The sequence below is a fragment of the Alligator mississippiensis genome, chromosome 8 (assembly GCF_030867095.1).
Source record: "Alligator mississippiensis isolate rAllMis1 chromosome 8, rAllMis1, whole genome shotgun sequence".
Lineage (NCBI taxonomy): Eukaryota > Metazoa > Chordata > Crocodylia > Alligatoridae > Alligator > Alligator mississippiensis.
In genome coordinates this window covers 20,200,503-20,227,895 of record NC_081831.1, presented here as the reverse complement: position 1 = coordinate 20,227,895, position 27,393 = coordinate 20,200,503, and the positions used below count along the sequence as shown (strand labels likewise).

At 49.2% G+C, this 27,393-nt stretch overlaps 1 protein-coding gene across 2 annotated transcripts in view; it reads left to right on the top strand.

The window, feature by feature from the left end:
- USP43 (ubiquitin specific peptidase 43) overlaps positions 1-27,393 on the top strand; it is a 201,955-nt gene that overhangs the window by 110,909 nt on the left and 63,653 nt on the right. For both annotated transcript variants that reach the window (XM_059732202.1, XM_059732201.1), the window contains 2 exons: positions 13,858-13,993; positions 14,482-14,626. In XM_059732202.1, coding sequence (XP_059588185.1) covers positions 13,858-13,993; positions 14,482-14,626 — 281 coding nt within the window. The remainder of the gene's footprint in view (positions 1-13,857; positions 13,994-14,481; positions 14,627-27,393) is intronic.

The window sequence follows — 27,393 nt, the reverse complement described above, 5'->3', positions numbered from 1 at the left end:
ATCATGCAAACCTGCAGAGAAAGGTAGGGTAGAAAATAAAAATTTCTATTTAAATTGGTTAGCAGCAAAATAGCCATTTTCCTACCAATCAATTCATGCTTTCCTCTGTGAACTACCAGATATTTCCTACTTATCAGCTGTTCCCACACTGTCTGATTAGGATAAAGATTACAGGCTTCTCTGGGATCACCGTTCTGGCCCCCAGATATTACTGGCAAGAGCTGTGTCCATCCACTTGACAGGATTTACTGTTCCAAAGAGAGCAATTCTCACACTTTGCTGTTAGCTCCTGCATTTATTATTTATTCCAATGTCAGCACTGAACTGATAGACTTGACTGGTAAGAATTTAAGGCAGCAGAAAGTCCATTTGACAAGCATTTGCTCTGAACATGGCTCTGGGCTTCATTTTGATCCACAACTTGAATATGCTTTTAGTTAAAAAAAACCAAACCAAACAAACCTGGAAAAAAAACCCAGCAAGAGGAAGATCTCTGCCCTGGCAGTCAGAACTGCTGAGTTTTGCCTGGACGCATGCAGTGCTGCTCCGCTTAGCTCTGCAGAGTGAGAGGTAGCAAGGCAGTTCTGTCGTCCTTTCTTTCTACAGCACCTAGCACAACGGTCCATGTCTGGAGCTCTTGGGTACAACTATGGGACCAATAAATAATGCTACCACTAATAATAAACTTGTTATTTCAACTGAGACTGGGAGAGTTTTATGAGGTCGAAGAAATGTTAAAAGAGGTGGAGTGCAAACTCCAGATGGCATTGGCATTTGAAGCAATCCTTTGCTTTTACAAATGAGGGCTTTTGGAGTAGAGCACCCCACAGGACCATGTTAATAGAGTTGCTAGGGGCTCATTTCAGCTTTACTGCTAGCTGGAGCAAAGAACAGTCCAGTGTTGTCCATGTCCTTGGTTTTGCCTTGCTGCTAGGGTGGTGACCTGCCGAAGCCCTTCACTGGGTGCAGGTTACTGCTTCTTTGTGCTGGTTGAACTGCAGTTTGACAGCTGTGCAGGCTGCGTGCTGGGGCTTGGGGAGTCATGTCCTCACTCGTTTGTGCGGGAAGGGGGATTGCAGCAACTAGAAAGCTGCCCCCAGTGATACACAGGGAAGAAGGTGTTGCACTTCTCTAAGTTGTGCAGAAGCGCAGCCAAGAAAGTGTTTGGATTTTTGTTGTCTGAGGTGGAAAGCCCTTGGGTGAATATAGGAGCATGAGATGGAGGTGAAGCTTATGGCTTCTCACAGCACCAGTGTGATGCATCTGAGTTACTGCAGGGCAGAGAAGTTAGGAGTGAGTTCTGCAGACAGGAACCCAGTCCAGCTCCATGTGTTGTTCCCTGTGCATTGCTGGGGACATGGCACAGCTCCTGAAGTGGCTTCAGGGAGATGTGATAAGTGTATCCAGAATAGCAATTAGAGCTCCTGTCCCTCCCACAGGAAGACCAGCTGCTAATTTCCCATCATACAGGTGCATTTTCAGGCCAGAGGAATCGGGAGGTGATCCTGGCTGACCTCTTTTCTGTATGACGGTAATGACGGTAACTGCTTTACTAAGTTACCTCTGTGCTGGGCCAGATCTTATCAGGTCAAAGCACATTTTTCAACAAGGTCTTCTCTTCTGAGGGCTGTATGAGACAAAGAATCCATTCCTCCCCTGGGAAGTCATTTCAGGGGTCAGTTACCTTCCCCAATAAAAGCATGCACCTTTATTTCAAATTTGAGCAGCAAACTTGCTAACCCCTGACCTCCAAATCTCATGAGTCAAGCCTGAAAAATCAGGAGACTGACTTAAAACATAATGACTTTTAAAAATATATGTTTCTCTTTACATTTCCAAATCAGTAGGTCACACTCAGGTCACACTTTCATACCTTTCTACAAAGCCAGAGGGATTCAGAACTTAATTGATTTCATGAAAGCAGAGACTTTTACATAATCACATGACTCCAAGCACTGGAGCTTTAAGAAAAAACCCTCATTATTATAAGAGCTGATGGCTTTGATTCAGGAAGAAATTAAAATCAATAAAATTTGAACTCCCCTCTAAGACGGATGTAAAATACAGACTCAGATCACTGTTTTAATGTCAGGTAGCTCAGTTTACTCTGAGGTTAAAAGTGAGTACTACTTACTTCCTTTGCCCTTGAGACATATCATTTGTAGCAGAGTAATGTCTAAGTGCTTCTGATAAGACCAGGGCCCCAGGCTGCTAGACACTGCAGAGGCATGCAGTCAGAGGTAGCATCGGCCCCAAACAGCTCATATCTGAATAGGGAGGACAGGGAAAGGATGGGAAGAAGAAAAGAAGAACATGGACTTGCAAGTCACACAACCAGCCAGTGGCAAAAAGAGTGGCTTATGTCCCAGCATAATGCCAGAAATCCACACTGCCTCTTAAACCTGGGTCCTCCCCCCAGTTCATCACTGAACATTGTTCAAGCTGGGCCTTGGGGCCTGCAACGTATTTTGGAGGAAAATCTCAAGGTTTGGGGGCATAGCTTCACTTATCCATCCCAACTGGATGCACTGCAGTAGCTGTCTGAAGCTGCCCTAAAGTGTGGAATTAAGACTAGGCCAGGCCTAAGGGCTCCCAGTGCCAGCACTCGCTTGGGGCAGGAAGGTGTCAGCTGTCTGTGCTGTTAATGCTGTCTGTGTGGCATCTACACAAGATCACCAAGCCCAGGCATAATTGCTATTGGGCTGTCAGGCTTGGGGTGTGTGTAGCAGACCTGCATCTGTGTGAACAGAGAGCTGAAATGATGAAACAAGTTGGAGCTAACTCTCACTGGCTAATCCTGGTCCTGTTGCAGCTGACATCCCAAACCAGGTTACTAGGGGAGTTATTGTCCAATGAGTTTGGCATTTCCTTCCACTGCGTAATGTGTTACTATATACACTAAGCCACTGCCTGCCTATTCTGGGATTCTTTTTAAGACCCAGTCTCGCCTGGTCTTTTATATAGTGTTTGCTTCCACTCAGTGTCATTTCTTTGTGCAATAAATCTACCATGCTCTGCTGCACAGCCTGGCTTTTCTGAATTGATACTATCATTATTCCTCTGGGGGTTTTCATTGACAGATTTAAATACTGTATAAACCTATCTGGCAGAATTCACCAGGTCCTGCCTAACCCTTGGTTTTGCACCAGTGTCACTGTGCTAAATGATTCGTTTCCTTGCCTGATTATTGGCTGATAGTCTGGAGATTAACATTTTGGATGTAGGGGAAGGTCCTCCAAAAGGGCTGGATTCTAGAGCGGAAAGATTTGTGCTTACGCCTGAAAACATGCTGCGCTATGGATGCAGTCTGGGGGGATTATCTAGGGACCTGTCACCAGTGTTGAGTCAGAAGCTAGGGCTCCAGTGGCAGCATGGCTGAGAGAGATCCTCTTGCCTGCCAGAGCACAATGGAGTCCTCATAGTGAGAGGGTTATCCAGTATGTCTACAGGACACAGGCTTTTGCCCAGCCATTTCCTTTCCTGGCTTCCAATCTGAGCTCAGAGCTGTTGTAGACCTGACACAATCCCTTATTTCGCTAGATGCAGCAGTCCAGTGGGCCAGATAATTAGCTGTTTGGACAGATGTGCATGGTCCACCACTTTTTGAGTCCAACTGAAGTAGAAGCCCAAGATAAATACATATTCTGCTCTGTACCTAATTTTTCTTTTTCTGTAGGCCCTTGAAGGTCTGGATGAACCTGCTTCATGAACTCCTCCTTCCCCACCCCTCAGCTCTGGGTCCTAATAGGTGCTCCCCTGCATGTTGTCAGTCGCTTCAGCTGCGGAACATGGATATACCAGACAGGTAGTCCGCAGGGTGATAGCAGGTGCAGTAATCGCTTCATTGGGGGGCACTGACCAAGGCACACTCACGTTAGTCATCTTATAAACTAATTATGCATGTACACAGCCTATCTTGGAGCTAGTATGTGATGAGGACATGCTGCACCTAGGAAATAGGGTCTTACATAGGTCAGGACTTGTCTGTGCAAAGAACTATTCAGGGATACCATATTTTTTCACACACCACATGTCCCTGTATAAGATGTTCATCTTGTTTTTGGAAGATGGAATAAAGAAACAAAGATCTTGCTCTGAAAATACCACTAAGAACATTCTTTTCATGGAGAAGACACAGACAGCTGTAGTAGGGATGGGACCAAAACCCGGTGGCTGCTCTGTTAACCTTGTTCCTGCAGAATGAAGCAGGCACTGCTGTCTGAACTGAATTGTCTGGCTTCTCTTCTCTTCTCTTCTCTTCTCTTCTCTTCTCTTCTCTTCTCTTCTCTTCTCTTCTCTTCTCAAGCGCAGCTGGGTGAGCAGACAGCAGCACCTTCTAGGTCAGCTGAGGGCCCATCCAGCTTGAGAACAGGGGCCGGGTAGTTTGGCTTCAGCGGGATTGAGCCCTCTGCTCCCTGCAGTTCCTCATTTAAGAGATGCACACAAATTCCCAGCAGTTCTTTTTTGGAAGAAAGGTGCAAGTTGTATTTGAGTAAATACAGTATCAGGCCTTGAATAACTCCTGCTGTACACAAGACCTAAATATCTCAGTTCCCATCTGTATGGTGCAGATAATGGCACTGCCTAGCCTCACAGGGTGTTGAGGCCAGGTGGGTAACAGCAAGGAAACTGCTGCTCAAACACCACAGTACTGGAAGGCAGAGAAATGCAACAGACAACAGCACCTTGAATTGAACCCCGAAGGCAGCCAGTTTGGTGTGTGCCCTGGGGTGTGTGCGTCAGCATTCTCTGCCCGTGAAACCCCACTTCAATTTGACTGTTTCTTGTTAAGTTCAGATCTGTTTGAGCTTGTGAAGGTGTTGGGATGTGACAATGGAGACCTCTCGTGTTTCTGAACCCTCCTGCCCTCAGTAGCCCAACCTGCTCTCCCTGGAAGGTGAGCACAGCATAGGCAAGCTGGTTTTTCTGCTCCCTTTCTGGAATGCAGAGGCATATCTTTAAAGGGGGTGATATCATGGGGTCCTGCCAATGCAGCGTCTGGCTGGCAGACCAGTTGGCTCCAGTGCAGCAGAGCACTGCAGACAGTGTCATCTCCCAGCCCACATTAAAGGCCCTGGCACCAAGGGCTGCCCCTGCTAGCCTGGCATTAGCTGCTGTCAGCCTGTGGACAATAAAGCTTGCTCATTCATCTTAAAGGTTAAAGAAGAATGGGACTGGAGTGCACTGCAGACAGCTGCAGGCACAGCAGTATCTCAGAGCTCAGTGAGGGAGGGGACATCTTATGTTACTGTCAGCAGTCAAATGCCTTGAGTGTCTCTGTACAATAATGCTATTGTCAGGCTGCCTGGCACCACTGCTAAATGAAATGTAAGTACTACAATTAGGGAAAGCATGATCTGGCAGCAGCTTTTCTCTGTCAGGCAAAGCTGAGCCTGTTGGCAGGGAGGGATAGATAATGCACAAAAGGAACCCACACTAGCCAAGAGTGAACAGCAGCCCTCATGGGATGTATAGGAGATGCCACCTCCCGACTGGTTGCAGTGTGGCCGAATGAGATTTCAGAACCCAAACTGCACCCAAGCATCTTGGCAACTCTGAGCATGGCACTGGCTATCAGAGAAGAGCTTCCCTTGTCTTTGGAGTAAGGACCAAGCTAGGTCAGCACCAGTCTCTGCCAGGGTGGGCTTCCATTACTGTACTTTGGCTGCCACTCCTCATGGTAGGAGATGACAATGGAGGATGGCTGGCTCTGAATTTGTGGCTAAGCCCTAGCCTGGCTTTGCGGTCAGGCCAGACCTGTCTTTTTGTGCATATGTGGTTGTGAAGCCTCCAGCCAGCGCTCTCCTGGCACAGTAATTGGGATGCTCTGATATATTAAGAGACAGGATGTGACTGAAGTAGAGGGGACTCCCTGTATGGAATGATAATGCTTTCCTAATCTTTGCAGAGCCCCACTAGGTCTTGCACCCTGAATACCAAGATGATGGGGAGGTGGGGGTGACAATGCAGTCATTTTAGTGCCAAGGTCTGTATGGGATTCCTGCTGGCATAGCTGCAAAGGCTGCTCTTGCTTCCCTCTGCTCAGGGGGCTGTATGGAGTACTTGGATTGATGTCAGACCAGTGCTGCTTCCAGCATCAGCTGCAGGTGAAACTCCATCCTCATGTTGCTCAGGTGTCGCAGCTGTCCAGCTTGAGTCACAGATGTGTACCTATTTCATGCCCATTTCTTGATATCTCAGTGTCTTGACATCACTGTGGTGGTGTTTGGTGCACTGACAGACCCTCCCTAAGCCTGCCAGGAGATGTACTAGGTCAGTTCCTGCCCGGAGACATTAACCAGCACGCAGTGCCAACAAAGCTACTTAGCAATATGAGTGAATGGCCAGCTGGGCAGGAAGAGCCAGAAAAATAGCAGGGCTGAATTCCAGGCTGCTCTTTAAAGTTACAACCTGCTTCCAAAAACAGATAATAAAGAATGGGCTTGTAAGGACTTGCAGCCTCTGGCCTGTTTCAGGGCACTGTCTAGTATCTAGGTAAGCAAATCTCACCTGTATGTAGGGCTCTGTAAGTGTATTGCATCCATAGGCCTCGTGCCCGCTGCAGAACCCACAATTCACTCTTGGCGCAGCTCTGAAGGAAGTCTCTAGCCGTCTTGGCTTCATTGACACTGACTGCTCTCTGTGGTGACAGATGACAGAACAAGTCCCTTCCAACCCTAATTTTCTATGATTCTGACACAACCCATTATTTCCACCTCTTTCTGCCTCCTTTGTAAGCACAAAATTCCATTTCCTTTTGGGGCCCTGAAGTCCTGAAGCAATTTAGTCAAAACCAGACTCTGCCCATTAAAAAAATTATTGGACATTAGCAGGAAATTGGAAAAGAAGAGGGTGAGGTGCCGGAGAAGGGGCCACCACAGGAAATTCCCATCAGTGGCCTGAGACTTTCATGGTAGGATAATTGCAGCTTTCCCCTGCTGCGCTCCATAGTGGACAAGGGGAATTTCAGATCCACCCAGTCGTGCACCTGCCACCTCTTCAAGAAGTGTGGCGTGCCTTGCTATTGGGAGCGCGCTTTGTGCTTGGACACCATGTTCAGATGTGTGCCCCCCTTCCTGGGGTGCTTCTCTCCAGTTTCCACAGTGTTTCCTTCCAGCTGGATCCACATGCCCTTTTTGCTCCAGTTCCCCTCTCATTCCAATACCAGGCTGCCATTCCTCATCTCCCAGTCCCAGACAGGTCTATTAGCTTATGTAGTCCCATTCCTGTACTGTCTGAATGCTTTGCAATCCTTAACATGTTTGTGCTCATGCACTTCTGTGAGAAACCCCTGTTTCCCAAACAAAGGCCTGAGGGATGCCCAGATGACAGAGGAGGGATCTCTCTCTGCCTCTCCCTGCTCTGCCTCCACTGTTATTTATTGCCCTTGCTACTCAGCCATCACTCCTCTTGGAGGTTAGGGGCACGTGCTGGCTGAGACTAGAGACCCAGTCCCCTCTGCACTGCTCTCTTTGCCGTTCCAAAAATGCTGGTGTTGTCCATCCCTGCTGTTTGGGATACAGCAAAAGGAAGCTTCCCTGAATTATTTGAAGTCATCTCAAGTCCCCTGGTATTACTCATGATGTTTAATTAGCAGACCATTTATATCACTGAAGATCTTGGCAACAGCCACTTTGGGATCTGTTAGCAGCTAAACAAAGGCACTGTTTGCTCGCTCTGTGATGCAAACCCAGTTGCTGGGTGAGAGGGACTCTGAAGTGAATACAAGATGAAGACCCTAAACAGAGAGGTGCCAGTAATAAACAGACATAATCATACTTACCTCAGAGGCCTTGTCATTAAAGATCTCAGAGAGCTTTACACAGGTGTGCAAGCATCACTCTCTCCATCTCTATCGCTAGGCAAAGAAAACTGAGGTAGGGGCAGGTTGAACTCTGGGGTGGGGAATATCTTTTTATAAGGCAGAATGGTACCTATAGCAGTGGAGCTCAGGCCTCAGGATGCTGCTGTGGTACAAGCATAATAAAGCAATGCATCTTGCCTAGGGCCACTAGCAAGCCAGTGTGTGGCTGACTCCCAAGCAGTCCACCGAACAATCTTGGCCAGGGTGCTGGGGCTGCCAGTACTGCATTTGCAGGGAGGCAGCTCCTGGAAACAAGTCCTACTCTGCCCTTGAAAGTGTAGTCAGGCTCTTATGGCATGTCTTGACATCACCAATTCTAGGCTGACACATTGAAGGCATTCAAGAGCCAGGGAGCCCTCATCAAGTGCATCCTACTAACCACTTTCCCTGAGTATCTCCCCCAAGGAGAGGAGCTGTTGTCTTGGCAGGGGTTGATGGGATAATCTCCTCTGCCTCCCTGTTGCATTGTGACTGCTGGCATCCGTGTGATTTATGCAGGTCAACAAGACCACCTTAGACATCAGTGCATGCATAGCCAGCATGGACCTTGGTGCCCAAGGTAAGGCCCTTTGTGACATGCTTGAAAGCAAGCATGCTGCTGTGTCCTACACTAGGGTCCTGAGCCAACTTGTCAAAGTCAATGGAAAGACACTTGTTGACCAGAGTGGGTCCAGCTGCAGAGCACAAAGGAATGCACTGCTTTTAGGAGCCAGGCTGGGGATGCTGGAGTCAGGAGCCTTTAAAGAAAAATGGAAAGTTTCCAGCAAAATAACAACAAGGCTCCCCACACCCGCCACCACATTGCATGCAACCCCTTTGTACCTTGCTGGCTGCAGGCTTCCTTGGTTCCCCACCTCCGGCATGGGGGAGCGGGAGGGCCCTGACGACTCCACTGCTAGTAGCAGCAGCAGCTGGGGCAGTGAGGGGAGCAGCACTCAGACCAGGAGCTTGGGGGCTGCAGGTTAACCCCTTGGGGGCTGGATATGGCTCACAGATTGGTGGTTGAACAGTCCTGGATTAGATGAGGCATACAAGGGGTAGGAGGGAAGAAAAAGACACAAAGACATTAAGTGACTTGTTCCGGTTCAGCAGCAGAGCTGGGAATGGAACCCAGTGGGGAGATGCTCAGACAATCGTGCATACAGGATTTCCAGGCAAAAAACCTTGCATAAGTATGGAAGCAAGAACTGAATCTCTGTGCAGAGCTGACTGTGGTAGACAGCTCTGTGAGAGCAAAGGGAAAACTTTTTTACTGTCTGTTGAGGGGAGAGGACCAGAGTCAGTGAGACACTGCTGCTAGGATTAATGCCTAAAACACTGGAACAGCTGATAAGGATGTTTGAGGAGTACTGTAACTCCAGATGCAGTGAGACGTTCAGAGACTGAAATTGTGCAGCAGAAGAAGCAAAGGATGCCTGTGGTCTGAGGATTCTGGTATCGCTGTGCAATTTGGGAGCCATTTAAGATTCCTTAGTTGGAGACAACTTCATCTGTGGGATGTGTAATTACAGTTTTCTGGAGGGATTGTTGGGAGAAGTGGATCTAACTCTGGAGAAACACCTCCAAACAGCAAGGATATCTTAACTATCTAGGGAAAAGATCAAAAGAATGACAGCCACAGGTGCAAAACAACTTCACAGGCTCTAGGCAAAAGAACCCAGGAAGCAGAACAGAATAAGTGTGAGTTCAGGCATCACAGTTCAGGGTATATATGTAAGGTGGAAGAAGAGTGCCAAGGCAATATGCCATGGTACAAGTGTGGGAAGCAAAATCATATTGACCTGCATGCCACCCCCACCCCAAATAAGACATGCACTTTGTTTTGGGAAGACCGAATTAAAAAAAAAAAAAAAATTTTTCCAGGCTTACCTGCCACAGCACAGACTCACCATAGCTGAATGCTAGCTGCATGGAGCAGGGGCAGAGCCAGCACAATTGATCCCCTTGCTGTTCCAAAAAAGCTAAATGTTTAACCCTGCCACGGATTCTGCCAAATTCCTAGTAGCTTTTGGCTGGAACTCAGTTCACTTCTATGGGACTCTGAGAGTCTGAGAGCCAGCAAGGAGATGTCTGAACTGCCGGATGTGAGGAAAATACAGCAAGTTAAAAGGCGGGCCAGTGATCTTTCTCTGTTCCGTGACACCTGTCAGAAGCCTGTGAGCCCTTGAGTCAGCTATCACACAATGCTGCATCCTGGGAATGATCAGGGCTCAAGAACTGGCATTCAAAGAGTCAAGCAAATCATAAAGTATGCACCAATCCTGACATCCTGCAGCCTAGTGGAGCAGCTGGGACAACCGTAGACTCCTTCCTCTATAGACTAAGGGACAGCTTGGATGCAAACCAGCAGCCCCCAGAATTTGCTAGTAGAGTCCTGACAACCGCAGACAGGATGTGCTCAGATAGGCATGAAGATCAGGGCTGTGCTCTTTGGCATGGAACCGTTCCATCCGTTCACCTTTGGCACAAGGTGGCTGTGACGTGCTCATGAGCAGGGATCCTGGTTTTCTCTGGTTTTTAAAAAAAAATCCCAATTTTTTGGTTAAAAGAAATTAACCCCAAGTCCACATTTTTCCATGATTTAAATGAAACACTGCTAATATAGAGAGATATAGATAGTGGTGTTTTATTTTAATCATGGGAAAATGCAGATTTGGGGTTACTATTTTTTCCAAAAATTGGGTTTTTTTTAAATCGGAGAAAACCAATATCCCTGCTCATGAACCATTAGCACGCATTGTGAAAAAGTCAGTGCACTCAGGTAATGACATGAAATCCCAGTATGATCCTGGGAAAAGGTCAGACCAGGCCAGCTCTAGACTTATTATGACAGGTGCTTTTTGGCCTCAGCAGATCCTACTGCACTTTCTTCGAGGTGAACTGTGTTCAGGACACCAAAGTAGGAAGTCTGATCAGGAAACCAAAGGTGTTTTGCTAGATCATGTATGCCTGACGCAGTGTGCCTAGACAACGGACCACGGTGCAGAGTAGCAGAATCCAAATGGTTCAGTGCTGAATGTGAACTTGTGATGAGTTGTTGTCCCCTGGAGACTCAACATTTTTTACCCTCTTGCTGCTATATATGCAAGATTTTTGTTTTGAGGCTTCCTCAGAACCATTCAATATTGGCTGCAGCCCAGGCTGAGGATTATGACTGGGATATGCCAATGTCTGCTGGGACTTACACCCAGAGGTTCACCCATGGATGGCACTCTCTGGCATGTCCTTAAGTATAGATAGAAAACAACTATATTTCCTCCTTTCGAGGATCTTGCAACCTAGAACAAGGACAGATTAATTAAGCCTCTACTCTTTAATTAGGTAGAAGAGAGAAGTAGTTCATCCTGTTAGTCTGAAGTCAAGCAGAAAGCGGGGCAGGGTGGTACCTCAGAGACTAACTGGTTCGGAGAGGAATAAGCTTTTATAGGTGACAGCCTACTCCATCAGAAGCACCTGATAGGGACTTTGTCAGAAAGCTCACGTGTTTCTGATTCAGTTAGTCTCTAAGGTACCACCATGCCCTGCCTTCTGCCAAGGAGGGAGTATACAGTGGTTAGGGACTGGGCTGGGACTTCAGGTGACCTGAGTTCAGTTCCCTGCTCTTCCACAGACTCCCTGTGTGACCTGAGGAAGTCATATAGTGCCTTGGAGCTCACCTATGCTGCCAGGGTGGCAAGGCCCAGCGCTGCGGGCTTGAGTATGTCCTGTATGCTTGCTGCAAACCTGGAGGTTCAACAGTGAAGCTGTTCCAGGCTCGCCTGTCACAGCTCTCAGGCCCTCTACAAATCAAGGACTTGAGTCTGCAGAGGTACAAGTCTGCAGTGGCCTCACTGATTTATTTCTAGGTTTGGAGTGTACCTGCAGACATGGGTAACTGGGACATGCTTGACCTCCTCAGTGCCAGGGCACATCACCCTGATGATATGCCTCAGTTCCCATCTGTATACTGGAGATACAGGCACAGCCCTGCCTCAAGAGAGGGGGTGTTATGAAACAGATGCTCAGAAATGATGCTGATGGGGCCAGACTGACAAGAGGCTGCTCTTTGGTGGGGATCAATCCTGTTTCTCCTCCCCTACCCTTACAGATGGAGCCCTGGGAGTGTGCCAGGTACTGGGCAGGGCAGGTAGAAGGCTTTGCTGTTGAGCTCACGATGCAGCTCAGCCACCCAGGGAGGCACCAGCTGAGAGCCAAGGAAAAACAAGCAGGAAGCTGTTTAATTTGCTGAAATTCTGCAGATGAGGGATGTCTGCGTCGGCTCCTCTCTTTGATGAACCCAGCCTGTGGTTCTTGCTGTGCTGGAGATCAGAGCTGGCAGGCTGTAGAGGAAGGGTCAAGAGCACAGGCTGAGTGAGGGTGAGGAATGTGCTGGGAAGGGGCATGGCTCCGCTCTTTGCTGGGTGGACTCCTGGCTGCAGTTGTATCTCATGTGCCTCTTTGCCAGACAGCAAAGCAATGTGAGCAGCTCTGAGGAAGATGCTGTATGCGATGGCTGCCCCATCGACCCATCCCTCATCTTCCTTAATGGAGAATACTGTCCAGAGCTTGAGGGGGAAGGCCGGGATGAGGAAGCCCCTCAGGTCACATCTGCATGGGGTGGGGTGAGCAGCTCAGGTGCGTAGAGCAGGAAACGAAAACCTGGGCTATATAATGGGGTGCTCAGGGAGTGTATGGGGAGGGGGAATTTGGGCTGGCAGCTGTGGCATACTGGGCCAGGGGAGGGTTCAAATGCAGGAGACACTTAATGTTACTGTACTGGTTTCCTGTGCATACCCCCTTGAAGGCCTGGGTTCAAAGCCAATCCACCATTTGTTTGCTCTTCCTGGGCTTTCAGCACCCCTCCTCTGGCAGGTCTTCATCACGTGCTGGTGTAGACCTGCACACTGACTATAGATTCATAGATGTTAGGGTCGGAAGAGACCTCAATAGATCATCGAGTCCGACCCCCTGCATAAGCAGGAAAGAGTGCTGGGTCTAGATGACCCCAGCTAGATGCCTATCCAACCTCCTCTTGAAGACCCCCAGGGTAGGGGAGAGCACCACCTCCCTTGGGAGCCCGTTCCAGACTTTGGCCACTCGAACTGTGAAGAAGTTCTTCCTAATGTCCAATCTAAATCCGCTCTCTGCTAGCTTGTGGCTATTGTTTCTTGTAACCCCCGGGGGCGCCTTGGTGAATAAATACTCACCAATTCCCTTCTGTGACCCCGTGATGAACTTATAGGCAGCCACAAGGTCGCCTCTCAACCTTCTCTTGCAGAGGCTGAAAAGGTCCAGTTTCTCTAGTCTCTCCTCATAGGGCTTGGTCTGCAGGCCCTTGACCATACGAGTTGCCCTTCTCTGGACCCTCTCCAGGTTATCCGCATCCTTCTTGAAGTGTGGCGCCCAGAATTGCACGCAGTACTCCAACTGCGGTCTGACCAGCGCCCTATAGAGGGGAAGTATCATGGGCAAATGGAGTCTGGTTTGTCAGCACAAGGCCTGGGCTAAGGGGGCAACAGGAGATTTGTGAGAAATCCAAGACTGAACAACTTTACATACCAGGGCTGTACACTCTGCCCTGAGGTGGCCAGCATTTGTAGCCCAGGGCTTCCTTGGGACCCAGCTGATGCCGCCCCAGGTACCAACATGACCCAGAAAAACTAGATGCTGGTACCCATCCTTCGGCTAGCCTGCCTCAGTGCATTCTCACAGTTCCCAGATGCTTTAGCAGCTGGTGCCGGTGACTGTCAATAGCACAGTCTTGCCCGACATGTTGATGGCTGTTACTGTAGCACTTGGAGGTTGAACATAATCCTGTTCAAGTGCTTGGCACTCCATGGGTCCGACTTCTTGCAGAGTGAGTGGGAACATATTGAATGTCATAATGCTTGGCACAAACAAGATTTGGAGTGCCCAAGGGGATAGCAGCTGTCCAGACACCAGGAGCTGCCTTTAAGACAGGCCTGTTAACTAGTTGCTGCCCTTTCTGTAACTTCTCTGCTCTTGTTTTTCAGGCCCTTGAATGTCACCTTAGTCTTCCAGTCCAAGAGCCAGAGGTTTCTGCGGGTAGGCCTTGCCGTTCCCCTTTTTAGCACAGTGGCAAAACTGAGGGAAATGGTGGCAGAAGAAGGCAAGATCACACCTGACCAGGTAAGTCAGAGGCAGATTTCCTAAACTCAAGTCAGGGAGCTGGCAGGGGTCTACCAGGCGGTCACTCGATTCAGAGCAGCCCTGAGTATGGCAGCAGCCATGGAGGCATGGGGGAAACCTACTCCACCCACCTAGGGCTAACAGTGAAAGCAGGGACCTGACCTTTATTTCAGTGACACACTTATATCAGGCCATAAGTTCAAGGTACTATCATCTCATCACATTGTAGGGCAGCATTACAGTATGAAGGTGAGTATATTAACTAGTCCCCATTTTGTGTCTGATCGCTGGAGACTCAGCCCATGAGCTAGGATAGTTTTGCATTGGGAGTTTATCTGTAGAGGTCAGTGGTTTAATACCAGGGGGCCACATCCACCCTGTTTCATTACATTGTGGTGCTGTAATGTGGCCATTAATTGAAGCTCACTGGGTATGGGATAGATCCTGACCTCAGTATAACCTTCACAAACCTTTCTTGTCCACCACAGGTGATCCTGGCAGAGGTGTATCCCGGCGGGTTCCAGCGCTCTTTCCACGATGAGGAGGACCTGAACACCATCATGGAGGGGGACAGCGTGTATGCTTTCCAGGCTCCACTGCCATTCAGCAGGGCCAGCTCGTCTCGGCTTTCAGGTACCAGACTCTCTGTTCACAAGCGCAGGGAGGTGGGGACATGCACATCCCAGAAAGTTAAATTTTTCAGTCGTATTTGCAAGTGCTTTTTCTGATCCTTGGCTGCCAGGGACTCTGACAGCCAGAGCTACCCTTGAAACATCAAAGTCTTTCCCCGGCATGCTTGGAACAGCTGTCGCCCTGCAGTTTTAATGAACAGAAATTGAAGTGGGATTTGCTTTGCTCTCACTGGGACAGGGTCCCCAGAGACACTTCACCCCCTCTCTGATGTGCAGTCTTCACAGCTGCTAGGCATACATGAGAAACAATTAGGCAGGCTAAGTCCAAATCACTTAGATGAAGGAATGTCATGATACCTAGTCTTATGTCCTATTAGCAACAGATGAGCCGTGCTAAGAGGCAAACAGCCATTTTAGACTGAAAGGGTATGGAGCAGAATTGTTCTTCCTGCATTGATAAAACTCTAGTAGTCTGCTCCCTGGAGATTTTCCAGTGCACGCTATACAGAAAGGACAATGTGGTTAAGGCACTGGGTTTGGTTCTCTGCTCTGCACCAGACATCCTCTGTAGCCATAGGCAAATCACTTAATCTCTTTGTGTCTCAGTTCCCTGCCTGGAGAATGCGGATGATGATGCTTTCTTTCTCCCTCCCCTTGTCTATGTTGCTTATGTAAACTATGAGCTTCCTGTGTCTGCGCTGCATCCAGAACCACATAGTACTGAACTCATTTTGGGGCTTAGCCCTGATTGTGATAGAATAATTGAGCTACCACAAGTTGGATGTATGAGGGATACTAGAGACGAATATGATTTCCCAGGCAAAGGACTGATTTTAGGAATAAGTAAGCCGTGGGAAGTCATGACTCTACATATCAAGGCAGGAAAGCTCCAGTAGACAGGTGGATCAGGGTGGCCATGAGATTGGTTTTAGGAACACAGGACTGGAAGATACCTCCTGGGCCATGGACTGCAGTCTCCTGCAGTCACAGGAAACCATGGGATATTATCTCTTTAAACTGGTCCAGCTCCAGTTGGTTTTTTGGCACTCCTATGGGACTGCTGTTTCAGAACCTCACCACCCTGCTGGTCACACATCTTCTCATTTCCAGCCTAAATTAATTCAGGGCCAGTTTATACCTAGGTGGTCTTATATCAGCAGTAACCTTTTACCTTAAATAGCTTCTTCCTCCTGGGTGCTCATCCCCTGCTGTATTTACAGACAGTCAGATCCCCTATGGGACTGGGACTGGGCCTGTGGTTTCCTGTCTCTATTCTCTACAGTGGCTTTGGAGAATCAGAGGAGAAGACCTGCTCCAAGGCTTCACATGGAGCCCAGCTGATGCAGTGGCCAGTCCTGGGGATTTCTATCAGTATTGCATGGTTACTCCTAGACATGAAGATCACTGGCCCCAGCCACTTCAAACCCACATAGTAGTTTAAGTGAGACATAAAGTGGTGCCCAGGGCTTGTGTGGATCCTGAGCACAGGAGTAAATCTCAGAGGCCATGAAGGTCCAGAATGAACGCCTGACTCCGTCAGCACTGATAAAGGTGTTGCAGTTGACTTCAGGAGCTCTAGGTTTTACCACTGAAGTGCCATAGAGACTTGGACCTCTTGTCCTGTACAGGACCAGGCTAAGGAGCAGTGGTGAGTAAATATCCCCTCTCAGGGGTAGGCAGGGAGCATGTCAGCCTCTAGGGCTGGCACAGATGGAGAAGCAGAAACCTCTTAGAGCATACAGTCCTAAGATCAAAGCAGGGTTTTGAGTCTGCACAGCGTGTACTTCATTAGCAAGAAGGCTGTGCAAAGGAGCACCCCCAGAACATCCCTCTTGAGCACAGCCCTGCTAGGAGTGTGTGCTGGCAGGCAGAACTGCATTCCACCCTGCAGGGAGGAAAACAGGCCCATGCTCATCAGCAGCTCCAGGCATGCCGGCCTTCTGGTTCCACTGGTTTGATGGTTTATTTGTTCATTAGGAGGATGCTCACTGAGCACCATGAACCCAGCCCTCTTTGTCTGAGAGCCTTCCAGCACCCATCTCTCTCTGCTGCCTGCCAGCAAGGCAGGGAATCAGCTTGTGCCAACTGGTAGAAACAAACAAAAATGTATGGCCCTTTCTTAGCCAAGCAAGGATCTCACAGCATGTCTTGAACAACCAGGGCCTGATTCTGCTGTTCCTTTTCCTGCTGTTTAGGGGCCTGCTCATGCAATGGGACCCACTGAAACCAGTCAGTTATCTGGGGAGCAAGGAACTGGGCAGTGGGGGTAAGTGTAGCAAAATCTGGTTAAGAGGTGGGCTAGAATCATTGTCCTTTTACCTCCTGGACAAATGGGGAAACTGAGACAGGAGTTCCCAGAGTGCTGAGCATGGCCACTTTTGGTTGAAGTAAAAGTGCTCAACAGTTCTGAAAATCAAACTGCCAGGTGTCCCCAAAACTGTTAACAGGGCTTATTTTTTGCAGATGGTAAGACTGTGGAACCCACTGCCACAGGCTGTTGTTGAGGCCAAGACCATAACGGACTCTGAAAAGGGCTTGACATTGTTGGGCAGGGACTGTCTTTTTGTTCTGCATTTCAGCCCCTTACGGGGAATCCCAAATGTTCTGAACAGCTGCTTGTCAAAAAGTCAGGCTTCCTGGGCAAGGCTCAAAAGGCTTCACGATCAGCTGCAGGAAAGCTCAGTAAAGTCTGGGATTTGCAGGTTGACCCATATGGGAACTCCCCAGCCAGCGCAGATCTGCAGACTCAGTCTAGAAATATCACTGCAGCTGACTTCCTTGTGCAATTTCTAGTCGACATCCTGCTTCTGGTTAGGCTGCTGTTCAGGTCCCTGGCTCCAAAAAAGCAGAGAGAGCTGGGAAAACAGAACAACCCAGGAAGATTAGTGACCTTTTCCAAACCTAGTGAAAGCCTGAGTTTGGGCACTGAGGAATGGTTGGGTTGATTCAGACATTTTCCCTGTCCTTGTTTATAATAGTTAGGGGTGCAGCCTGGAAACCTCCATGGGAGCTCTTCACTGCCAGATGCACTGAGACAGCTCAGGGAAGGCAGGGGGAGGATTGAGCCCTCAGACAGAGGCTTCCTTGTCTGTTTATGTGGAGGAACGATTGCGATGCAGAACAGTGTTTAAAGTCTTAGCAGAAAATCCCTTTATTACAGCCCTTCACCTCAGGGCTGCAGATAAAACTCAGCACTGCCTACCGCAGTGCTGACTTCATGATGCACAGAGATAAAGGTAAAACCCTTCATCGATTGATTAACATAGGAACAGCGCCAATGTCAAGAGATCCCATGGAGCAAAGGCGGTGGCCCATCCTAATGTACCCAGCTCATCTTCAGACCCTGCAGGAGGACCCCTCCTGCCTGCACTTGCAAAGGATGGGGCAACTCAAAGACTCGCTGGAATGTCATGCTAATTGGCAGGGTTTGTGCTGGCAGTGTGAGCCCATGATTCCTGCTAACGGTGACTTAATTAGACACCAGATGGTGTTTAGTAAATGTTTGCGTAAGTAAACATTACATCAGGGTTTGTCATGCAGAACCTCTCCTTGTGCCAGTGCCACCCAGGTTCTTATTAGCTATTGACTGCAGCAGGTAGCTCGTCTAGGAAGTGCTTCTTGCACTAGCTTGTCTGTTTGACCCCAGAACAGCCCATATGTTGCATCTGACTGCTAGAAGTGGTTCAGATGAAATGTGACCTAACCCCACCCCAGAACTGCATTGCACTTGCTTGAGATTCAAAAAAACATTTGTTCTCTTTTTTCTTTCTATGAAGCTAGTTCACTTCCAGTTACCTCACTGCAGTTCTTGGTTCCAGCTACCAGTGGAAACACAGGATCCAAGGTCCCCAAGGGAGGAGGTGTTCAAGGTGCTGTCATCTTGAATGGAAGCAGGAAGCCTTAGAAATGTCCTTAGCAAGCACACTCTTGTGACACTCCTAGCCCAATTTTTTATACTTAAGAGGTAGAGGTTGGTGTCCACACACCTTTCCTGATGGTTTCTCCAAGCTCACCCATCCAGTTGAACCTTTGGGTGTCCTCCCATTATTAGGTGTTAGATCAAAAAAGTGACATATAAAACCCATCAGCTCAGAGCTGGGTCAGATTCCAGCCAGAAGGCTCTTGGTACAAAGGAACGTGTGCACGTTAGCGAGGAAGCAGCCTTTGAGTACTTGCCTCAAGCACAGGCCTAAAAAAATTCTGAAGCAGCCTTATCAATAATAGATCCATCTTAATGTAGCTTGTTCTTCTAATTCATTCTTACACAGCAGCCCCCGGGAGAGCATCATTTGTACACTACCCATTAAAGTGCCAGTCATGTTTCAGAACTGTCTTGGTCAGGTATACAGCTGCAGAAGGATGTGATATCTGCTGTTCTGGGGCTGCTCTGAGAAGCAATAGCATCCTCCTGGAGTTCACACCAAGGAGTGTGAAGCCGCCATATAGCTTTGTTTTAGACATGGGTTTGAACATGCTGTGGAACAAGTGAAAAAGGCAGGCTGCAGGCCACAAAAGATGAACTGCAGTAGCCCTGTCCCGTAGAACATAATGCTCCTGAACATCTCCAGATACCCATTTGAAAAGGCAATCAAGGTACAGGGAACAGTCACCCCCAGAAGGAATCAGGTCAGGTAGCCAGGACAGGTTTGTGGGGTTGTCTTTATTTACCGGCTTGTTCATAGCCCTTTTCACCATAGCTCTAGGCCTCTCACATACATGTCGAGTAGCCCCACAAGCTGTTGTGGGGCAGGTCCCAGGGAACTTGCCCAGGGTCATACAGGAAACCCATTAGGAGAGCCAGGAGCTGAACCCAAATCCCTTGAGTGCCAGCACCCAAGGGACTTCCTCCCTGGCAGTAAAGCAATGGAAAGGCTTGCAATGAAAGCGGCTTTGCTTGTCTGAGGAGTTGCATTATAGGGGTAGAGGAGGGAGGTTTCTGGTTGGACCAGCTGTTTTAGGCATGCATGCCAAGGCTGTGGTGGGGGAGGAGAAGCTCTTTGCTCAGTGTTCCTGTCCCTCTCCCCACAAAGTTCCCTGTTAATGCAAGGGAGCTCATGCTGCAGACCACACCATGCAGTGCTGCAGCAGGGGATGTGCAGTTGTAGTTTTGCTGTTGTGAGTCAATGCCTTGCCCACAATAGTATTGCCTGAAATGTCACCCCCTTCATTCTCCTCCTTATCCTCATAGTTTCATAGTAGGTAGGGTTGGAAGGGACCTGAGTCTGACCCATCAAGTCCAACCCCCTGCCATGGCAGGAAAGGATGCTGGGGTCAAACGACCCTGGCAAGGTATCTATCTAGTCTCCTTTTAAAGACCCCCAGGGTAGGAGTGAGCACCACTTCCCTTGGAAGTTGGTTCAAGATGCTAGCCACCCTGACAATGAAGTAGTGCCTCCTGATACCTAGCGTGAATCAACTCTCTGTCAACTTATGGCTGTTATTCCTTGTAACTCCCAGTAGTGCTCAGGGGAACAGGGACTCTCCTACTGCCTGCTGGTCTCCCTTGGCCAGTTTATAGACAGCCACCAGATCCCCTCTCAATCTTCTCTTGTGGAGGATGAACAGGTTTGGGTCTCATAGCCTCTCCTCATAGGGCCTGCCCTGCTGCCCCCTCATCATGTGGGTGGCCCTCCTCTGGACCCTCTCCATGTTGTCCACATCCCTCCTGAAGTGTGGCGCCCAGAACTGGATGCAGTACTCCAACTGCGGCCTGACCAGTGCTGCACAGAGGGGAGGATCACCTCCTTGGACCTGCTCGTGATGCATCTGTGGATGCATGACAAGGTGCGGTTAGCCTTCCTGACTGCATCCCTACATTGGCAGCCCATGTTCATCTTGGAGTCTATAACGACTCCAAGATACTTTTCTGTCTCTATGCTGACGAGAAGGGAGTTCCCCAGCCTGTAGGTCTGCTGCTGGTTCTTCCTCCCCAGGTGCAGTACCTTGCACTTGTCAGTGTTGAACCCCATCCTGTTCTCATCTGCCCACCCCTGTAACCTGTCCAGATCCAATTGCAGCCTGTCCCTCCCTTCTAGCATGCCCACTTCTCCCCACATCTTAGTGTCACCTGCAAATTTGAACAGGGTGCTTTTCACCCCCTCGTCCAAGTCACTGATGAAGATGTTGAACAGTGCGGGCCCGAGGACCGAGCCCTGGGGAACCCCACTGCCCACATCTCTCCAGGTCGAAAATGACCCATCCACCACTCTCTGGGTGCAGGCCTCCAGCCAATTGGCGACCCATCTGACTGTGTAGGCATTGACACCACAATCTCTTAATTTTTTAACAAGGGTGGGGTGAGAGACAGTGTCAAAGGCCTTCCTAAAGTCCAGAAAGACTACATCCACCGCGATGCCTGCCTCCAAGGATTTTGTGACCTGGTCATAGAAGGCCACCAGGTTGGTCTGACAGGACCTGCCTCTAATGAACCCATGTTGGTTGCCACTAAGCATACACTCCCTTGCTTGCCCATTACAGATGTGCTCCTGGATAATTTTCTCAAAGAGCTTCTCCAGGATCGAGGTAAGACTAACAGGCCTATAATTTCCTGGGTCCTCCTTCCTCCCTTTTTTGAAAATGGGGGCCACATTGGCTCTTTTCCAGTCCTCTGGCAGCACACTGGCCCTTTTCCAGTCCTTCCATGACTTATCAGCCCCCCAGGATGTTGCATCCCATCACGCTGTAGGGCTACATGGGACTGAATGTCACACTCCAGCTGCAGCACATTAAGGGTGAGCTTCCGTTTCCCTTTGTGCATCTAAGTGGCCATTTTTTAGCTGCGTTTCTAGGTGTTTTTGGCCCTGGCTTTGCACTGTGGACATGTAAGTGTGCGCATATAGACTGAGCATGTGCAGTTGGGCTACATAGTGGCTGGCCACGTATGTGGCCACATATGCATGTACCTGGGTGTAAGTTTTGTATTTAACTGTCATTAGATAAAATGGATGGAGAATAGTGGGGAAGCCTGGGTGCAAAGACCCAAGTTTCAACCCGAGGTCCTCTCCTGTAAAGGCCATAGCCATTTTCCTGAGCCAGATCCCTTTAGCTTCTCCTCTTCCCTCCGGCCCCACACATCCCCTTTTGTTGCCTGCCCAGCAGGAGAGGGCACTGCACAGTTCCTGACCTGTGCCCTGAGCATTAGCACTCTGTGGTGGGAAGCCTAAGAGATGCAGGTTCAAGCACTCTGGGCAAGGGGGCCTAGACCCTGCTCTCTGGTGTCCTGGGTGAGTACCCTAACCACTCAGTTCTTGGAGCTAAACCATGGGAGGGCCTTCTTCCTCCTGTCCCTCTACCACCTTCCTCTATTTCCCTCTACCGCCTGTGGGTTTCTGGACAGCTATGTTTTCCAGATGAGGACACAGGAGTGCATCCAGAATGGGCACTTGTATGTAATCAGGTACTTGCCCAGCTAAAATCCAGCAGCTAAACTAATCTAACCTAGGCACCTGACTGAGTCCCCTGATTCTCAGAGGAGCCAGGTCTTCCCAACCTTTGCACTTAATGGGAGCTCCAGGAATCTACCTGGTCTTGGACGCTTTCATGTGCATTTGGGTGTCAAAGGCTAAGATTTTCAGAAATGGCTCCCCAGTGTTAAGGTGCCTCAGTCTGTATTTGGGCACCTAAATTAAAGGCATCTAGCACCCTCACACCTGAAGAGAGTTGCCACCTGGGGTAGTGGCAGGGTTGAGGGCGCCAGTGAGATTTATAATCCGATTGTCATTGTACGAGCTGTTCGGCACCCGTCTCTGCATTATAAGGACACCTGGCAACTTCCAGCCCATGTGGCAAAGTTTCATGTACACCCTGTGGAAGTCACTCCCCCGAAATGGGAATTCCTGGGAGTCTTCCTTCCTCCTGCAGCAGTTTACATGGAGAACTTTCTGCTCTGGAGTTGCAGTCATTGAGGCTGAACTCCTCCTAGAGGCAGTTTCTGGTTTCACATGACAGCCGTCCTCAAAGAAGCACTAGCAGATTATTACTGTGTCCTCACAAAAAACGTGGCCACTTTAAGTATGCATCTGTCATTGCTTTAAAGCTGCCTCTCCTGCAAGGCAAGCCTGACGTTGCTCTGGGAGCAGGGCAGCCTCTACGTTTACTCACTCACAGGCACCTTCTGCCCTTCACCCTCACAGCTAAATTGGAGCCTGAAGCTTTGCAGTTTCCTCAGCTTGGATCCCTTCTCTCCTGCCTTGGCAGGTTAACTGCAGGGCAGGAAGGCAGGACCTGTTCCAGTGGGACAAACTGGCTCCAGCTATTTGCAGATATTCTTTTATTCACCAGAGTATTTGTGAGGAGCGTGGGAAGGTGCCTTTGTCTGGGAATATGTATGGGCTGCATGTGCCTATGTGATACCTGCAGGGACACGCACTGACATGTGAAATCATATGCAGACAGACATCTGCACACAAACATGAATAATGTGAAGGAGGCATACGCCTCCCAATACCACGCAGTAGACATGTGTGCGTGTGTATGTGTATATTCACAAGTGCCCCCTCCGCCCCTGTGAGGTTGGAGATTCATGTTCAGGGGCATCTTTTGCTGGAAGCATTTGTTACCACCATCTTGAGGGCTTATGCTGGGTTTGGGAATCACTCATGAAGGAAGCAGAAAGAATATCATGTCACTCGGGTGATCAAGCGTGGAGAGTCCCTGAGGCCAGGTCACAAACGCTCTGCAGTGCGCTCGCATCATCTGCCCAATGACTGCACACACCGAACAAGTTAATCATTATCTCCATCTGATCATGTTGTTGGGGGCGTTCAGAAGAGTGCCAGGAGCTGTGTCACCCTGAGGCTGCTTTTCTCATCTTTGTTCCCTAATGTGCTGCTCCCATGCCCAAATTTTTTTTGCTCCCACTGATACGGGGGTGCTGATTACCAATCAGATCTAATTGTAGCCACGTGGTCCAGTCTCTCCTTTTCCAATAGCAGGCTCAGGGCCAATCTGTCCAACTCCTGAAACAGAAGCAGGGAAGGTCCTGTTGTTATAGCCCGTCTGCTTGCAACAAAACAGGCAAGAGGAAGACATAACCGGTTTGACTCCTGCTCATCTGCTGCATGCAGCAGTGGAACAGTCAAGCTGGGCTTTTGACCTCATGCTGTAACACTTCCTTGGGGTTTTCCCCTGGTGGAAAGATATTGAAGCTGTAGTGATAGAAGGCTGAATGGGGATGTGGAGGGGATTTCTTCTGGTGGAAAGATATTGAAGCCACAGTGGTGGAGGGGGGTTGCATGTGGGAGGCAGGGTCCATTTGCAGAAACAGATGCAAACACCATATGAGTGGTGAGTGTTGGTATAACCTCAGTTTGAATGTAAAGGTCCTTCCGTGTATCTTCTGCAGTTAGCCAGATGTTGATCACGTTCTGGCTTGATTGGTGGGCTTTTGGTGTGGCCACTGCAATGACTAATGGGATGAAAGTCAGTGTTTCATCATAGGGCAAGGAGCTGGACAACAAAACTAAAGCCAAGTAGTTGCCCCTTGTTTGTTTCCACCTGTTTCTGACATTTTGCACCGAGTGGCACTGGGGCCTTGTGCTGACGAGAACCTGACCCCTGGAGTTGCAGTCCAAGGAGAGATGTCCCTGCTTCCCTCCAACAGCATCGGCTCTAGCCCTGAGCCAGACCCTGCCCATCAGGTCTGAGGGTCATTAATTACCTATGTCCCCTGCCCAGGATAGCAGAGGAGTTTCCCTCCTTCTTTCCCCTGACTGGCATTGGAAAGCCAGTGATGGTTAAAAATAGTCCATGGGAGGGTTAGGAAGCTGCAAGGAGGAAAGGATGAGGCCTGCTGTTGACAGATGAGATGTGGGATCATTTGTTCCTGTGATGGGATCTTACCTAGGCCTGCATCTTAATTGAAGGCTGTGGCCATTCATCACACTGGCTCCCCATCCATTCCGGCAGCATGTGTTAGAGCCAGCCACAGAGAGCAGCTGCAGGACGAGTGGGCTTTAGGGGCAATGAGGTTTCGTCTCTTTTACAGTCTATTATTAAGATCTATAACCCAGCAATTGCACCATGAGGCCGCTGGGAAATATACTTTCCTCCCATAGCCTGAGCTTTCGATTTGCTGGACTGCTTTATTCCCCATTGCATGCGTCAAGTCACCTGTAACTGAGGCTCCTGTCTGCCCTTTTGCTCTACTGCTGAGGGCTGGGGAGAGGGGCATGCAGCCTGTGTGTGCATTCAGTGGAGGCTGAGCCTATGGAACATCTTGCACAGGATGAAGCCTTGGCCTGCTTATTAATTTGCAGCTGCTGGCAAGTTTCCTGTAGTCTCTTTGGCTCTTGCCCTAACGTGACCTGTTCTGTGCTCACTTCCTGCTAGTTAACCTGTAACACCCAGCCCTCTAACAGGACAGGCCTGCAAAGATCTCTAGCTTTCCTTCTCTGGGAGGCAGCAAGACCAGTACTTCTGCTCGCTGAAGTCTGCCTCTCCCCTTTCTGTCTTTCTGAGCTGGTGCTTCCAATGCCAGATGGGAACCGATGCAGGGGAGCAGGCTGTACATCTGGAGGCAGGATCTGAAATTATTATTACATCTTTGCGTTGTGCCTAGGAGTCCAAGCTGTGGACCAGGACTTTTCAGTGCTCAGCACAGTACAAACCCCAAACTAAAGGGTAGTCCCTAAGGGCTTACAGTCTATGACAAAAGCTAAAAGATGGATACAAAGAGGGCAGCACCAGGAAACAGTGGGGCAGTACTGATTTCTGTGATGGACTATGTTCTTACAATGTAGACTTCAAGTCCTAGCTCATTTTTTGAATCTCTTTTGACTCTATTCTCAACATTGTGGATAGTGGGAAGAACCCATTGCTCCCAACCCCTCGCTTCCTCTGCCACTCCAGGACACGTACCCAGCACAGTTGAGACTATAAATGTGATACCAACAAAATATTTGCCATCTACTGCCAGAATCTCAGGCAATGGAGTCATATGGTGTAATGCAAATACAGGCAGAGTACCAGGCTTTTCTTAAAATACCTGCTTGGACTCCAGTTGTGGTGCAGCTCTTGGTCAGGCTTAATTATTTCCAGCAAGGCCTTGTGGTAATAAGGGGGTGGTGTTGCTGCTGGGAAACCTGGGCTTGCTGCTCAGTGAGTGCACAGTGCTCAGCATCGCCCAGTTCCAGCGTGCTGGGATGTTCTGTTTGCTGCCAGGACTGTGGTGCCGCAGCTAGGCTGGGGACTGGAAGGAGCTATGTTTCAGTGGTGGCTGACATGATTCCTGAGTCTGTGGGGCTGAAAGGCAGCGCTGTGCCTAATCATACCCCGCACAAAACTACCATAATTTTCAAGAGGCTTTACAGAGGTTTCCTCACTTTAGAACTTGGAAGTGACTTGCACATGGCCATGTAGCAGGTCAGTGGCAGTCAGGAGCCAAGTCTCACTCTTTCCCAGGGCATGTTGCCTCTCCAGGGAGTATGCTGGATCACGGGAGCAAAGCTTGTGGGATCACCTCTGAATTTAAGTTCCTAGGAGCAGCACTCACACTGGACTGTTTTTCCTGGGGACCCCAGAATGGAAAAGGCCTGGTAGACTAGTGCAAGACTGTGCCCACACTGGAGCCAGCATGAGCTGCAGAGTCACCTTCAGATGGGAAACAAAACAGTTGCAAAGGAGATTGACAAAGAGAGTGAAAGGGCCAAGCAATGCAAAGGTCTCAGCAGGCTTGCTGAATTAACTGAGCCGCTACAAAATGGCTCACTGCTTTGGGCAGCTTCCCACCAGTACTAGACCATGGGTCAGCAGATTCCGTTTAAAAATACAAGGCTTGGAGCAGGTTCCCTAGGGCTGCTGAGGCAATGGTGCAGGAGCATGGCTGTTGGTAACTTCTCTTGGCTTTTGATTTATATCCCATAAATATTTCATGTCAAGAAGTTCCATGTCAAGCCATGGAGCTGCAAAAAGGGTTCTGGCCCCTGCACTGCCCAGGCAGTCAAGAGCATCAGCAGACAGGGAGGAGAGGCTCTACAAAGTGCCTTGGGCAGATCAGCACTAGTGGAAAAGGGTATGAAATACAGTCCCATTGTGTTTGTCTAGGAACAGCAGCTGTGGGCATTCATTGGGCTCTGAATTGTCCCCCCAGACTGTTTCACTACAGTCTGTCTTACAGTCTGTTTTAAAATCACACTGTGTGCAGTGGCATTTAGGTGGTTTTTCTTACAGAGAAAGAGGAGAGTTGGGGGGCCTGTGATTAGCAGAGGGCTTAGGATGGGCAAAGTCTGTACCCACAGAAAGGCAGGGCTGCAGTGCACATGTGGAGCCAGTTTACTGTTCTCAACTCTGCCCGTGCTTCTCCAGCAGCACCCGCTGTGGAGCATCATTGGGTTCCTATGCATCCCGCTGAAGGGGAGGTTGCAGCTGCTTCCGATAATGCAGCCTCCTCCCTACTGCCAAGGCCCCCTGACTCGGGAGAGATCGGAAACACACCTGCTGCAGTTCTTCAGCTACAATCCCTCGAGGTGTTTGGCTGGTCACTGCAGCAAGGGATGGGGATAAATATTGCAGACACTTGGGAGCATCTGAGTGTTTCATGGTCACTCCATGAACAGCCCAGAGCCCCTCTTTTGCTGATAGCTTTAGCTGTCTCCCAAACATGAGAAGCCAGATCCTAATATAAGGTGCAGATCTGGAGAAACGGTGCACATCTGGGTTGGTATTTTGCCTTGTGGTACCTTTCTGCACAGTATGTGGTAGCGATTGGGGATCAAATTGAAGTAGTGCTAGAAAATACAATGTAGTGAGCAGTCTAACCCCTGGCAGTGG